This window comes from Chelonia mydas, chromosome 27 (genome assembly GCF_015237465.2).
Source record: "Chelonia mydas isolate rCheMyd1 chromosome 27, rCheMyd1.pri.v2, whole genome shotgun sequence".
NCBI classification, from domain to species: domain Eukaryota; kingdom Metazoa; phylum Chordata; order Testudines; family Cheloniidae; genus Chelonia; species Chelonia mydas.
This window is the reverse complement of record NC_057860.1, coordinates 8,284,253-8,299,585: the sequence shown is the minus strand read 5'-3', so window position 1 is coordinate 8,299,585 and position 15,333 is coordinate 8,284,253. Positions and strand designations below refer to the sequence as shown.

At 57.7% G+C, this 15,333-nt stretch overlaps 1 protein-coding gene across 10 annotated transcripts in view; it reads right to left on the bottom strand.

The window, feature by feature from the left end:
• Nucleotides 1-6,711: 6,711 nt before the first annotated feature.
• HDAC5 (histone deacetylase 5) overlaps nt 6,712-15,333 on the bottom strand; it is a 103,662-nt gene continuing 95,040 nt past the window's right edge. For 9 of the 10 annotated variants that reach the window (XM_037886609.2, XM_037886610.2, XM_037886611.2 and 6 more), the window contains 7 exons: nt 14,644-14,763; nt 13,988-14,085; nt 12,894-13,012; nt 11,772-11,905; nt 9,232-9,316; nt 8,578-8,731; nt 6,712-6,855 (listed from right to left, as the gene is read on the bottom strand). In XM_037886609.2, the coding sequence (XP_037742537.1) occupies nt 6,816-6,855; nt 8,578-8,731; nt 9,232-9,316; nt 11,772-11,905; nt 12,894-13,012; nt 13,988-14,085; nt 14,644-14,763 (750 nt within the window). In that variant the 3' untranslated portion in view covers nt 6,712-6,815. Of the gene's footprint in view, nt 6,856-8,577; nt 8,732-9,231; nt 9,317-11,771; nt 11,906-12,893; nt 13,013-13,987; nt 14,086-14,643; nt 14,764-15,333 lie in introns of those variants that run through there. The other variant, XM_043536580.1, reaches the window with a different exon arrangement.

The following is a 15,333-nucleotide window of genomic DNA, read 5'->3' as shown; positions in this document are numbered from 1 at the left end:
GATGGGGATTTGAAGGGGCGTGATGTGTCCCCCCCCGTCTGGAGGAACTGGCCATGATGCAGAGCAAAGGCTCCCCACCAGCACAGACGGTGCATGTGGAATTCCCCAACCAGTGCAAAAGGGGCTGGTTTTCTGCTAGCAACACAGCCCATTTTGTGAGAGGGGCAGGTCTGGGTTTGCCTGCCCTGTGTCGTTCTCCACAAAACCCTTCTAAAGAACCAGCCACGGGGTTTAACTCAGCCGCTGAACTGGTCCATCGACCCCTCCCCACCCCCCCGGACCATCACGCAGTTCACGGAACTTAGAGAGTCTTTTACACCAGCTTTCAGAGAGAGAGTCCGGCCGCCCTTAAAACCTTTCCAGGGTGAGTCATTTGTGGGTGTACTTCGAAGGCTTCCATCCCTGTAGTGCCTCTACTCATTAACACAAGCACCAACCCCTGTGGGAGCTAGGGCAGTATCAGGTGGGAAACTGAGGCCCAGCAAGTTGAAGCAACGTTCCCCAGTCCACACGGCAGAGCTGGGATGAGCACCCAGGTGGCTAGAGTGCCTTCCAGTGTCCTACCGACTAGACCAGCCTTCCGACCCGGTGAGTTGCTGCACAGCCCCTTTCTGACAGTGGAAAGGGCCATCAAATCCCCTTGATGCTGCAGGAAACCTCTGAAAATCAGGCCAGTAATCAAAATCCAATGGCAGCCCCCAACTCCGCTGCAGGAGCCTTAATGGAGGTGAAACTCAGGGCTGGTGCGGCCCTGTTCGGGCCCTGGCAGGCTTGGCGGAAAGGTACAACCCCAAACAAACCCACGCACGCCAGCGCCACCAGCGGGTATTGCCAGAAACAGTTTTATTTACACAAGGACAAACAGTGTAACAGATTACAAAATACTCAACTGAAAACCATAGCGAGAGCGAGACAGAGAGCAGGGCAAAAAACCAGAAAACCAAAACCAAACCCTCAGACAGAAACAGTTCCCACCCCGGGGAGGGGGTGGCATCTTGCAGCGTCCAGGGGACAGGAACAACAAAAACGGCACAGACCACCCCCAACAACGTAATACTGCAGAGACGGTGTGAAACTCAGAAACGAGACCATGGGACACAATCCACCCGTGGACAAACACTTACAGGTGTCCAATGGAGCCATGGCTTGGTTTGGGTTTTTTTTTTTTTTTTTTTTTGCAAATGAATGAAGAATAGAGCCCAGGCAGAAACTGACACCCCCATACTGCAACCGAGACAGACTGCAAAAGGGGGGAGGGCGGCTCACTGCCCTCCCCCGTCCCAAAAGAAACATTACCATGATGAGGAACAATGCGACCAAGGGGAAAATGCTTTTCTTCTCTCGGTTGCTTTAAGACTGGAGGGCTTTATGAGCAGAAAGGTGATACGTTCCCGCCACCTCCCCGAACTCTAGGATCAGTGTTTGATTCGAACACAGTTTGGCTTTACTTGGGCAGAGGGGGCTCAACTGTATTCAGGAGCCGAGATCAGATGGGCCTGTCACCCCCGTGCCAGTCGTTTGCACGAGTGCACTGAGTGTGTGAAACACGCCTGGTCTGATCTGGTAGCGTTTTACACCCAAATGACTGTGCGAGGTGCAGGGTGAGGGCAAACAGGACCCTCTGGTTACTGGTACATCAGACAGTCGAAGGGTTCTCCCGACACAGCCGCGTCCCGGTGACAGTTCCAGACCGGCTGGTCTCCGGGCTGGCTACACCAGGGCTGCGTGGCGGAGCGGAGACGGGTTGCTGCCAGCGTTTTGGAACTGGGTTAGAGCGGTGCCGTAGCGTGGCTACAAAATGAGCCTGAGGTCCCATCTACACTCCAAAACGAAACAGGGTTGTAACCGGGGGAGGGAGGGCAGTTGCATCTCTAGAGCAGACAGGGCAGATGAAGGGCACTGTGCTACCATCGTGGCAAGATCAGGGCATCATTTAGCCAAGGTGGGTCAGAGGGGAGGTCCCCCCCCCCAAAGAAGAGGCAGGTGCAATTGCTGCTGTTGGCCCGTGGGCTTTAAGGACCTAGGAGCTAGTGGATGGCTCCAGGGGGCAGTATGGTTTGGGGGGGGGTAATTAAGAACAAGCTTGAGCCTTTCAAGGGGCTCAGCTCCAGCTTTCCAGGCACAGCCCCAGGAGTGCTAGTGCCACGTTCAGGGCTTGCCACTTGGGAGCCAGCTGTGGTGACAGAGCTGAGGGTGCCTTGCTTAGTATTGCAAGCAGTTGGGATTCGAGCAGGGAACTCAGGCTCTGCCTGCCCAGCGGGCAAGCCACGGCCAAGCCTTCCCAGGAAGCGGGACTCACCTTTGGACACGGGTTCTTGGCAGAACGGACCTAGCGTGGCTTCTAGACAGGCCTTTAATCAGGTGAGCGAAACCTTGTAAACCACCCTGCCTGCGGATATGGCCCTTGGAAACCTGGCAACAACCTCCGTGCTGCTCTGGGAAGGGGAGAAGGGGATCTGGGAGCTCAGTGGAGACAGGGCCTCGAAGGGACCACCCATGGCTTCGAATGACCCATCGGGGCCCTTCCTCCAGTGGGTTTGCCCAGCGAGTGGTGGCTGGGGCGAGCAGAGGGCTGAGATCCCTGTTCCAACTCCCTGAGCGCTCAGGCGAGCTATAGTAGACCCTTCTGTGCCTAACTTCTCCTGGCCTTTGGGCTAGAGCCCAGCTGAGATCAGCGAGCCCCTAGTCTGGGAAGCCCTGCCGGGGTTTTCACATCTCCTGCCTTGCCAAGAAGAATGGAGCTGCTGAGCATGGGCAAGCTTCCCCCGGGCCAGCTCTGCCCTGAAGCAGGCAACCCTGGCAGGGCAAAGGGAAATTCAGTCCTGGACATCTCTGCCAAGACAGAATAGTGGCGCCAGGTGGGAAGGTGGGTTTTGTCACCTGGGCAAAATCCACCCTCCATATTGGCCCCCCAGGGCCGTGCTCGGAGACCCCACCTCACTGCACGGCCGCCTGACTGGGCGACGTCCCCGCTAGGGGTGGGCGGCTCAGAACTGAACGGAGCCTTCCAACGTTCAGCGCCGACTCGCTTTGTATGTCACGCCTCGGCACTGCTGGCAAAAGGCGGAGGTGAAGATCCAAGCCAGGGCCCAGGGTGACCTGCTCAAAAGGTATTTATAGAGACAAATCTGACATCCAGGCTGCGCAGCTGAACCTCCGTCAGTGGGACCCGACCGAGTATGTCTGCCCTGCAGTGCATCACTGGGACCCTACCGAGTATGTCTACACTGCATTGCAAACGCGGGTCTGTGGGACCCAGGCTTATGGACTCAAGCCCATGCTTGTGTGTCCACACTGCGTGGTAAACTTGGGTTTACAAGTGCTGGACCTAGGGCTCACAGCCATGCTAACAGGCCCATACTGCACTGGGCAGACCTTCTGACTCGGGTCTGCAGCTTGAACTGCATCCACACTGCAAAATGACAGGGCTTGGACCCGAATCACAGTGGAGCTCAGGCTTACACCCGCCCCGCCCCCCAACCGTCCCAGGTAGGTCCTGACTGATTTGTGTGTGGATGGCAGGGGGGTTGGGCCCAAATGTGAGTCTGAGCCTGGGTTTACCGTGCAGTGTAGACAGACCCACAGTCACTGCCGACCTGAGCTGCATTTGAACCGACAACCAAAGGGAAACGCGGCGTACCCTAGAGTCACTGCTCCACGGACCCTGCCACCACTGCAGGTTTCCTAAAGAAGCCGCCAGGGTGAAGCTGCCCAGCTGCCAATAAACCAGTCCCTCTTGTTTCTACCCCTGCTCATTCTGCCTTTAACAGCTCGGCAAGAGCCCAGACTCAAGAGGCTCTGAACAGACCATCTGACCTTCGCCACACTGCAGTCAAAGCTAATGGCCAGCACCATGCTGGAGAGAAGGGATGGGACGGGGAGCCATATAAGCAGAGACGGAAGAACAACCCGCATAAGTCCCCCCCCTCCTCCCTGCCACCGTCCTATCCTAGGGAGGATCAATAATCCATCTCTCTTAGTTTCACCTGAGTTAAGTTTGTCAACCCAGCCGCTCTTTCTAGGGCACTGGTTTTCGGAACAAGAGAGCTGGGTTTCTTACCGACACGTTGCCAGGCCTCCTGGGTGGGTCAGGAGTCCAGCCTACAAGTGAGGTGAGCTGGCCTGGCGCTACCCCTGGCAGGTTTAGCCACATGCCAAATGACCCCGGCTAAGGAGCTGTTGCGATCGCGCCAATCCCAGGGGAACCCCCTTCAGAGCCAGCCAGGAGGAGGCCAAGCTGCATAGATCCTTCTCCCCTCCAAGGGTTAGCGAGTTGCTCTACAGGGAAAGACCCCGTTTATCACCTGGCGGCACTGCGGGGCTGTAGTGATAAGCGCAGAGCTCTAGGGAGCAGAGCTGCCTTGCCAAACGGCACCAGCTAGTGTTCACAAGCACGTATTGCACTAACTCCCCCCAGCTCCGCTCAGTTAGTGCTGGGCACAAGAGACAAGTGGCCGCTTGCCTCTCTGTTTCAGGGGCAGGGTGCTGCAGCAGGGCGGCAGGCGGGGAGCCTCGTGCCGAGAGCGCTTTGACGCTCCCTCTCGTCCGCACACCCGTTGCGCTTGCCTGGGCTCGTGCCGTTGGGCCCTGCGGCTAAGGAACCGTATGGGGGAGGGAGACAAGTAAGTCCGTGAAAGGGGCCCAGTGCTCAGCCAGCAACTCGGGAACGCGGGGGCAAAGTCTGATCCCCAGGCTCAGGCTGGAGGGGGCTTGCCCTGGGCTGGGGGAGCAACCTGGGGAGCATTGTAGGGGGATTCTAGCCTGCCCAAAGCACCTCACCCTGCAAAGGGGGGTGAAGAGTCCCAGGGGTATCTCTGGGAGGGGCCATTAGCCCTGTCTGCTGTCAGGGCTTGAACCCCAGCGTAGACAGGGCCTTCATGGGGCGAGTTCAGCACAGCTACTCCCACTGCGTGTCAGAGAGAAGGGATCTGAGCCGGGGAGAGGAAGACAACTGACGACAAAGAAGGGTCCTCTGGCAGCGGGACAGTCCCCAAAGCTTAGAGGGGGCTGGATCCAGGGTTCAGGTTTGCCTCATCAGAGGGGCCAGCGATTATCTCTGGGGCTGTTTGGATCTGGGTCTAGTACTGAGACTCCTGCGGGAAGGGCAACCTGCAGCACCTCCAGCAGCCAAGGGCTCTAGATCCACCCCGCCACTTCCCAGAATGCCTGGCACAGTGGCGGGCGGCAGGGAATCCTCCCGCATCACTTCCTGTGGGCCGGGGTGAAATTCACCCCCCTGCCAATGCAACACGTCAGCCCCTTGCCGGGGCCAGCCCCAGACCTAAGCACCATCTCAGTCTCCTGTCAGCCCACAGCTTTAAAAGGCATCGTCCTATCCCTCCACACCAGGACAAACCTAATCCCCCCCAGTGACTTGTATCTCCTCGCTACACAACCACAGCCAGGACCCGTGGGTGCCTACGAAAAGGGCAGAACAGAAAGGTGAATCCGAATGCGGAGATGATCCAAGAGGCCATTCCACCAGGAGTCCCTGGGAGCATTAAACCCAAAGGGAACGGTGAACCCGACAGACCTCATCAGAGGTTTCAACCAAAGAGAAAAACCACACGACACGCAGGCTGACATCACCCGAAACTTAGAAATCGTTTAAAACAAAACCACCCAGCTCTGTCCTTGGTGCAAATCTCCGGCCCCCCACCACCCGACTTTCCAAAGGAAAAGCATGTGCAGTGCATTTAAAAAAATACTATTAAATAATACATCTGTAATAAAATTATATACCTTTGTTTTTTTCCTCTTTTAAAGCTAAAATCCTTCTAAGTTCTCTTAGGCTGGTGAAGTAACAGGAAAAGAAAAATATTTTTTTTTCCTTTTTTTTTTCTGTTTTTTGTTTTTGTTTTTTTACGAATGGACAACGGTTTTTGTGCACACAAGACAAGAAATCAAATTATTTACAGCGAGACGAGGCTTTGTGAGAACAGAACAAAGAGAACTTCCAGAAAGCATTGGTCGTGAACACGGATGCACAATGGCTCTCTTAATTACAATGGGATTAATTACACAGTGTGTGTGGTAGGAGAAGGGAGGGTTGGGGGTGGGGGGTGATTGAGAATCAAACTAAAAGTGTGACTCTCTTCCCCTGCCCCGTATTTATATATGTATAGCTCCCTCAGAAACGGTAACTCAAAAGAGCAAAATGAAAATCACAGAGAAATTAAGGCATTAAAAAAAATGACTTAATTAAAGGCACGAATATTTCCTTTCTCCTCCCCCAGAGACCGTCCTCAGTTAGCATTCAGAGTCACTTATGTCTCAGAAACACTTCCACACAATTGACAGAAAGATGAATTCAGGTGTGAAGGCTTAAAAAGAAAAAAGAAAGCAAGTCACCGAGCTCGGATTGCGGTGTGAGCGAACAAGGGGAACGAGAAAAGGAGAGAGAGGGAGAGAAAACAGGACAGTGTTGCCGTTTGGATTTGAAATCAGCCGGGTCATCTCCTCTCTCCTGAGCACAGAGCATGAAGGACCCCCAAAGTGAAACAGTTTCTTGTTTCGCTGCTACCGTGTGTCACCAAAGGGAAGAAGGATGAAGTAAGACAGGAGAGAAGGAAATCGAAACCAGCCAAACCCCTGACTCCCAAAGGTGCAGGGACAAGACAGAGGCTGGTGGGCTCAGCTGCTTGGAGACGGACACAATCACACACACGGCTTTGTTGTGGAGTCGAGTATGCCTTTTTTTTTTTTCTCCTCTTTTTAATAGAAAAAAATTCCTTTTTGGGGGGGGGAGGGGGAACGAAATCACAAATGACCAAAAAACCCACAAAAAAGTGACAGCTCCACGACGGCTTGGCACTTCACAAAACAGGCTCCGCCTCCATCGGCTCCTCCACTTGTCTAGGGGCAAAGAGAGAGACACCAGCTGTTACTATGGGGCGGGCGCTTGCTCTCAGGCGGAAGGCCTGATCTCAGGTTGTGTCCAGGGACGGATGGTCCCCGGCATTCAGCGCACGCACTTGGAGCCCGGACCGTCCGAAGAACCCAGCTCCCGTTTAGGTACCTAAATAAAGGGTTCTCAAAAGGCCTCATCACCCCGTAACTCCAGGGGTGAGAGAGATAACTGGGCTTTCCAAATAGCTCAGCTCCCCAGCATGCTAGAAAACGTGTCCCTCTAGCAAAGGAGTGAGGGTCGGGGCTACGCATGGGGATAAGTATCTGTATTTGCTGATTGTCCGTGTCTGTCGGGCCTTAGCGATTGTATGCTCTTTGAGGACAGGGACAGTCTGTGTACAATATGTGTACAACACCTAGCACCACAGGGCTCGTAGGTGGTACAGGAACACAAATAAGGAGACGTGCCAGGCGCAGGGAGACTGCACACACTGGGGATTAGCTCCCGATTTCACCAGTCTGGCCAGCTGCTCCCAAATGCAGCCAAGGAAAGCTGAGCTTTGCGGCCCTCGAGCTGACCCCAGGACAAAGCTCCACCAGCATCAAGCCCAGCCCTGCCTCTGTGCCTGGGGGGTCTGCCCTGTGACTGAAACTGGGGCTGATTCTCCCTCTAGACCAGGCCAGAGTCTGAGCCCCCTCCCTGCTCGCTCCCTTACACGCAAGGCGGGTGGGGGGAGACAAGGGGCAGAGGATGGGTGTGTTGGAACATGATCCTCGGCATGCTATCCAATCGCTGCCTGCTGCCCTCCTTCCTGCGAGCGGGCAGGAGAACGTGGCCCATGATCCGCTGTCCTCCCCGTCTCCCCCAGCCCTTGGGCGCAGACACGCCACAGACCCCACCGAAGCAGATCAGACCCCGCGGGGTTTGGTTGCCGGGACATGTTTCCCACCGTCTCGGCTCTGCCAAAGACTGGAGGAGTTCTGCTTGTGGTTTCGGGGCACCGGGGTCTTTGCGGCGTGTTACTGGTCACTAGCAATGCGAGTGGGCAGGAGGAAAACGGACTCCACGGATTCACTTTTCCAAGGGGCCTCAACTCAGCCACAGCTCCCCTGTGGGAGCTTGCCCAGGTGCTGTAAGTAGGCGAGCAAAAAGGGGGAGGGGAGGACGAGCTGTCTCACAAGCCAGGGCGTGCAAAGGAGAAAGGAGAAATGCCCCCCCGGTGTGGAAGCACCAGCGTGAGGCACTGTCCCAGTGACACGCTGCCCAGGGTGAATTTCACCTGCAAACGCAAATCCCTTGGCATGCACCGAGCTGGGCAATGAAGACGCATCAACAGGTTCACACTGCAGTGAGTTGGCCGAATAGATCAGTTCTGCACCACTGCCCCCTACGGGATGGGTGCAGAACTGATCAATTCTGTGTCATAGGCCCTGTGCAGATATGAGCTAATGGAGATTGTCCTTTAGCTCAAGGGCCTGTTGTTTGGATGCAGGAGGCTTGGAGCTCTATCCCCCCTGCCACTGGGAAGTTTAGAGCCAGATCTAGACCCCGACTCAAGTCCACCTCCAACAAAAATGGCTCAATGAGTCAGCCGAGGACCGCGCTCGGGCCCGTATTGTGGGGATACAAGCAAGGAGGCTAATCCCAGTTGTAAGCAACAAGGTACAATACATCCAGGATGCCGAGGACGCACAAAGGCAGAGGGTGCCGCGGGGGGGTGGCCGTACCTGGGGCTGCAGTCTGTGCTTCCTTGTTCGGCATCGACCGAGAGCAATGCCATGGCACTTACTGTCTCTGCCTCCTCGGCTTCTCCCTTCTGCGCCTCCAGCAAGGAACAACTGACCACTGAGGCACAGCGGTTCACAGAGCTCCAGTGTTTGCCTGCAGGCACCGGGAGTGAGTTATTGGGGGCGCCTGACAACCCCACTCTGACGACCTGCTTCAGCGCTCCTGCCCCACCCCCCTACAGCGCCCCCTGCTGGGGGTGGCTGGGATGGGAATAGCTGGGAGCTCCCCCCACAGCCAATGCTCCTGCCTCACCCCCTACAGCGCCCCCTGCTGGGGGTGGCTGGGACGGGCACAGCTGGGAGCTCCCCCGACAGCCAGCGCTCCTGCCCCACCCCCTACAGCGCCTCCTGCTGGGAGAGGCTGGGGCAGGAATAGCTGGGAGTTCTCTTGCCCCATCCCCCACAGCGCCTCCTGCTGGGAGAACAGCTAAAGCCTCCTCATCCTATGACCCACCCCCAGCACATCTGGGACTCGCTTTTCCTATCCCCCTCTGAAGTTCTGCCCGGAGGTGAAACTAAAGGCCATCAACTGAAGGGATTCCCCAACCCCTCCCCAGACCCAGCGCCCTGGGCTGCCCCTCCCCCTCCACTTACTCTGGATTTCAATAACCTTCTCCAGCGTGGCCACGGCATTTACATTTGGCTTTTGCTGCAGGAGAGCTTGATCCAGGGGGTCCAGCTGGGAGAGAGAGGGGGGATGGGGAGAGAAGAGAGTCTCAGAAAGAGTTGGGGGCATGTTCTGTACCCTCCCCCTCCCCACCCTCGCTTCATTCAATTCTACTTTCCCCGAGGGGGGTCCCCGCTTCCCACATTATTATTATTATTATACAGTGACATCATCATATAAAAGTTACAACAGTAATAAGATGGACCCCACCCCTGGGGCTGGGAGGGGCCCTGGCTCCACAGCTGAATCCCCTGGGGAGGGCTTTTCCAATTAACCTCAGTTTGCTCCTGTTGAAATCAATGGGGGTTTTACCAGCGACTTTGCTGGGAGCGGAGTGAGGCCCATCCTGAGCACTTCTGAAAACCTCAACCCTTGATTGGGGGTGGAGGGGGCTCCTTAGAGGCAGACGGGACCCGCCTGTGCGCTTCAACTGCAGGATCAGGACCATAATTAATGTATCTTTTAAAAGAAAATGCCCTTCCCAAATGCCCCCTTCCCTTGGTAACACACTGGGAGGCTTTATAGCGCCAGACTCATCCCTTGCTCTGAGGTCTGTTCTCTTTTTCCTACTTCCCTCCCTACCCATGGTGATAGTCAGTTTCACGCTTGTTTCTAGTCAGTTTCACGGTTCCTGGTGGGGTACCTGGCTCAGCTGGGATCACTAGAACTTTCACAGAGGTTAGAGTTTAGGGCCCGACTGGAACCAGCCAGACCTGCGGCACAGCACAGGCCGTTAACTCCCCTGTATTCAGACTTTCGTTAGATCAAACCTGCCCTCGAGAGGCTAAACTGTTACCTGCCACCAGCAGGCAGGGAACGGAGAGACTGAGGGGCTGCCGATGCCGGAGTTTCCTGCAATGGCAGGGAACTGATCAGGTGAGAGATGCCCAGAGGATCCCAGCCCGTAATCCACACACCCCGCGCTGCAGAGAGAGGTGAAACCACCCCAGGTGGTCCCTGCCAATCTGACCAGGGGAAAAATCCTTCCCGGCTCCAGATCTGGGGCTCAGGGTGACCCTGAGCATGTGCGCAAAACACCCCAGAGACAGGCATCTACAAGAGGATTCTCTGCCCCCCACCCCTGCCGGGTTCGGTGTCCTGTCTCCGATGCTTCAGAGAAAGGCAGAAAAAAATCCCATACCACCCGGGGTACAGCTAGCCGATTGTTAGACATGGCAGGATTCGATTTTAATTGATAAGGGTCGATCAGTGCTGATTTCAGCTGACACACTGAAACTGACAAAACATATCAATGGATAACAGTTGGAGCGAGTGCTGTCTTCCCCTTCCCATGCCTTTCGCCTGCAGGGATTGGGTGTCACCGGCCCCACGGCCAGGCAGGGAGCCCTCTGCAGCCCCACTTCTCGCTCACCCGCTGGGGTCTCTGCCCAGCCGCAGAGCTACTGACATACGGTGCCTGCAGGCACAAGGACAAGGCTACGGTCCTGGCAGGGCAGAGCAGAGACACCCCCCCCGACCAGGACTGCAAGGTGGAGGAGGAATACGAGCCCCCAGGAGGAGCCATTCAGCAGTGGGGGGTGGGGGGGCTTCCCCACAATGAGGGTCTGTCACCCCCCAGAAACTTAAATTGAACCAAAAAAAAAAAAATCGACAAAAATAGAAACAAAGGTTAAAAAGAAAATTTGATTTTATCCATCAAAATTTAAAAAACAACAACCCCAAACCAAATTCTGCCAAGCTGGCCAGGGGGGCACCAGACAGAGAGACACGAGAGAGCAAACAGAGGGAACCAGTATCTGTCCCTGTGTTTCAGTTTGTTCCCTGCGCATCTGGCAGCCCGCGGGCTCCCGTTCAACGCACTTAAGCGCGCGATTAAATCCATCTCCGGTCAGGAGAGCACTTAAGCACACGCGACCATCTTGTCTGCGCAGCGCCTAGCACAACCAGGGACCCGGCCCGCTGGGGGCTCAGAGGAGCCCCTGCAATAACAACAATAAACTAGTCGGAGCACGTGCTGAAGTCCTGCTGAGTGCATTGGGTGAAATCTCACTCCAGTGAAGCCAGGATTTCACCCAGGGACGGTCCAGGGGATCGAAGCACCTGTTTAAAGTTAACCACATGCCAAAGGGCCGTCCTGAAGAGAGATGCTGTCCTGAACTGGGGCTTTTGGGCCCAGTCTGGGGCCCGCTTTCCCCTGTATTGCAGTCACCTCTTAGTTAGCTCTTTGGGGCAGAGACCATCTCTTTGTTTTGTGTTTGCACAATGGAGGCCCTGTCCCTGGGGCTCCTAGACGCTGCTGTAATGCAGATACTAAATGATATCAATTGATAATAATATTTATTGTCTGTATCACATGAGCACCTCGCGGCCCAACTGAGATCAGGTGCTGCACAGATAAAGTAAGACACAGTCCCAGCCCAGAAGAGCTTGCAGGCTAAACAGGGAGGGGAAACTGAGGCCCAGAGATGCGCCCGTGTGGGCTGTGCCGGGCAGGAACTCCACTGACCTCCACGCCAAGCAGGGCGGAGACACAGGCTTCTGAGGCGTCGCAGATGGCTGTCAGGTCGTGTCCTCCCTCCAAAGCCAGCACCACGCGCCCGCCAGCCAGCTTCATCAGCTGCTTGGTCAGGTGTCCGAAACCTACAGGGAGGGGGAGAAACTGCCCTGGTCAGTGTGGGACAAGACCCTCCCCTAGCAGGGTCCTGCAGCACCCGGGGGCACTGGGATAACAGGGGCCAGTGAGATAGAGGCGTAGGCATGGGGATAAAGAGACAGACAGATGGACAGACAGGTATGCCTGCATGCATGGAGATAGACAGACAGACTAATCATTGCCCACAACCTGGAGATTGCAAACTGCTTTGTCAGTGGATTAAGCCCCCATTTCACGGATGGGGAAACTGAGGCACAGAGCAGGGCAGTGACTCTCCCCCTGTCACCCAGGAAAGCCAGGTGGGGGCACCTAGAGCACTTCTCTCTGTATCAGCCCCACTGCTACGGGGGCCTGCTGGGAGCTCAGGAGAACCAGGTGCAGCCCAGCTCGGAGACCCTGGAGCTGCTGGGTCCTAACGAGTAGAGGTGCCCAGGGCTAACCCGGCAGGGAAAGAGCCTGGCCTGGGTCCCTCCTGGCTCCGACATCCATCCCCAGGCCAGGCCTGGGAATCAGAGCTCCCCCTTCAGCGCTCAGGGTCCCCCAAGCCACCGAACCTGGAAGATGAAGTGGGAGCGAGTGGCGCCCGGACCCTGTGCCAACCCTCTGCCTGGGGGCATTTGACCCTCCAGGGGCTTTCCCGCCTGGGGAACCAGCCCTTGGATCATGGACAAATGAGCTGGCAAGAGGTGTTATGGGGACCCAGCCCCGGCCCAGGGAGCAGGCTGCAATTTTCATGGTTCTCGCTTTTCTGCTCCAAGCCATGACCCCAAACGCAGGCCCTTGCCCCGATCCCCATGGGGCAACCCAGCTGGCTCCCGAAAGCAAGCCCTCAGCCCCCGTGGGGCAGCGCTGCCTGCCTCCAGATGCAGGCCCTTGCCCCAGTCCCCATGGGGCAGCCACACTGGCCCCCAAACACAGGCCCTCGACCCCCACAAGGCAGCCCCACTGGCCCCCGCACGCCAGCCCCGCTCTCACATTTCGCCGTGACGGAGTAGCCGCCCAAGGGAGACAGGTGTCCTTCGACTGCGTCGAAGCCGGCAGAGACCAGGACCACGTCCGGGGAGAACTCGTTGGCTATCGGCATCACCACCGTCCTGGGGGAGGGGAGACCGCGAGTGAGGCCCCCGGCAGAGCACGCCAGCCTCGAGAAACCCTTGGCTGAGTCACCCGGGGCTGGGAGACCAGCTCCCTGGCCAGTGAGAGGGCACAGAACATCTCGGACCCTGTGGAGGAGCGGGGCCTGCCCCAGAAACCCTCTCCCTTACCCCCCCTCCCCTCCCCGCCCTCAGGAACCCTCCCCCTACACCCCTCCTGCCCTGGCCTCCTGGGAACCCCTGTCCCTGCCCTCCTCCTGCTCTGGGATTTCCCCACAGCAAAACAAAAGCACTTTCTGGGCCCAAAGAGATGAAGCATTCCCCAGTCCCCTGCCCCAGCTGTCCTCCCCAGCCCTAGGGAGGGCTCTCTGCAGGCCCCCTTCCCCGCAAGAGCTACGCTTCCATGGCACATGGAGACGCGGCAGCCAGCACAAGCAGGGAAGGCATTAGGATGGTCACGCAGGACTCTTGGGTTCTATTCCCAGCTCTGACACTGGCCTGCGGGCTGACCTTGAGCACGTCACTTCCCTGCTCCGTGCCTCAGTTTCTCCCCCCTGCGAAGTGGGGATAATGCTGCTCGAAGGGCAGAGAGACACCACAGCTGCTCGCAATGACCACCGTGGCTGCGGCCATGCTGGCCCAGCAGACGCTGCTCTGGCCCGGCCCGATCGGGGTCAGTGTCACACCAGTCCTACTAGCCCCGAACCTCTTCCCAGCACCAGCCCCCTCAGCCTCCATCCGCCGCAGACTGATGGAGGCCGAGTGACTGGCCCAAGGACACCCAGAGAGTCAGTGGCAGGGCCCTGTCTCTCCTTCCTCTCGACCAGTGCTACCTGCCAGCGAGGCGCTGAGGCAAAGGCAGGCTGCGAACCCAGGAGTCCTGCAATCCAGGCCAAACTGCCCCTGGGGGGTACCCCAGCCCTGGAGAGGAGCCGGCCGCAGCCAGCGATGTGGTGCCCCCTGGGGGAGCCCTACCTGAACGCGGCCAGGTACTCCACGTCTCCGATGGGGGGGTCCACTCCGCCCGTCCAGGCTATGTTGATGTTGTACCCCACCCCCATCCCGCTGCCAACCTGCAAGAGAGGAGACGTGCATAGGACGTGCATGGATCCATGGGCCAAACCACGAGCAGGGGCCCGGCCCCCACAGCCCCTGTGGAAGAGCCTGGCACAGGGGGGCCCTTCCGGCTCAGGGCTCTGCCATTCCAGCTGCTCTGATCTTGCCCCTTCTCTGTTAGCTATTCGGGGAGGGGACGGGGGGATCACGGAGGGAGCCTTACAAGGGGATTCAGGGTCCTCCCCCTTTCCCCCAGCACTGTATAACCCCCAAGCAGGGAATGCCCTTGGGTCAGATCCTTGGGAGCTGTCACATCCCAGCCCCACACCTGATGGCGGATGGGCCCGACAGCCGCCCCACACCCCATCGGTCCTGCCTCAGATCCCCTTTCTGCAACCCCACCCTGATGCCTCCGCCCGCCTTGGGACAGGCTCCCCCGCTGGGGCCTCGGACAAGAGACCCAGCTCCCGCGCTGAGCCCCGTCACCTGCAAGGGCACCGCCCTCCCAGCCAGACGCCCCCCAGACCGCGCGCACTGGGCCTCCCTGGCCAGAGCCCCCCCGGCCCTGCGCTCACCTCCTCGGGGGCCCCGCTGCCTGGGAAGAAGTTGCCATTGTCGTAGCGATGCAGGGAGATGTAGAGCACGTTGGGGTCGCTGTAGAAGGCTTGCTGGGTGCCGTTGCCGTGGTGAATGTCCTGCGGGGAGCACAGACGGTTAGGGGGCTCCCCCGCTGACGGGAGGGTGGGGACTGGTCGGGTCTGGCCAAAGGCCTCCCTGTGCCGATGCAGAGACCAGTAGATACAAACGAGCCTCCATCAGGACTGGGGCTGACTGGATCCCAGCGGCCACCCTCCCTCCGGCCCTTTTCAGCTGCCCCTTTATGGCAGGGGTGCCCGATTGCTGTACCCAATGCCCCCCTGGCAAGTGCCGAGCCTGCTTCCACGGGAAACAGCGAGCGATTTTCCAGCCCTTAATCCTTCCCAATGAGGCCACGGTGTAGGGCAGCAGCCGTGACCAGAGACCCCTTTTGTCTCTGCCGGGCGTTAACTCTGGAGGCTAACGATGGCACCCGAGAACAGGCAGCAACCGCGCACACAAACGCAGCCGCACGTGCACTGACTGTAGCCGCCCTTGGGAACGGTCGGTGCAGTTACTCGCTCCTGCAACCTGCGTTCTTAGTCCTCCCCGCAAACATCTTCGTACCAGGATGGGAGAGCTGACGGGGGCCCGAAGAGGGGGCGATGGGCGGGGGCGGGAGTGGAAAG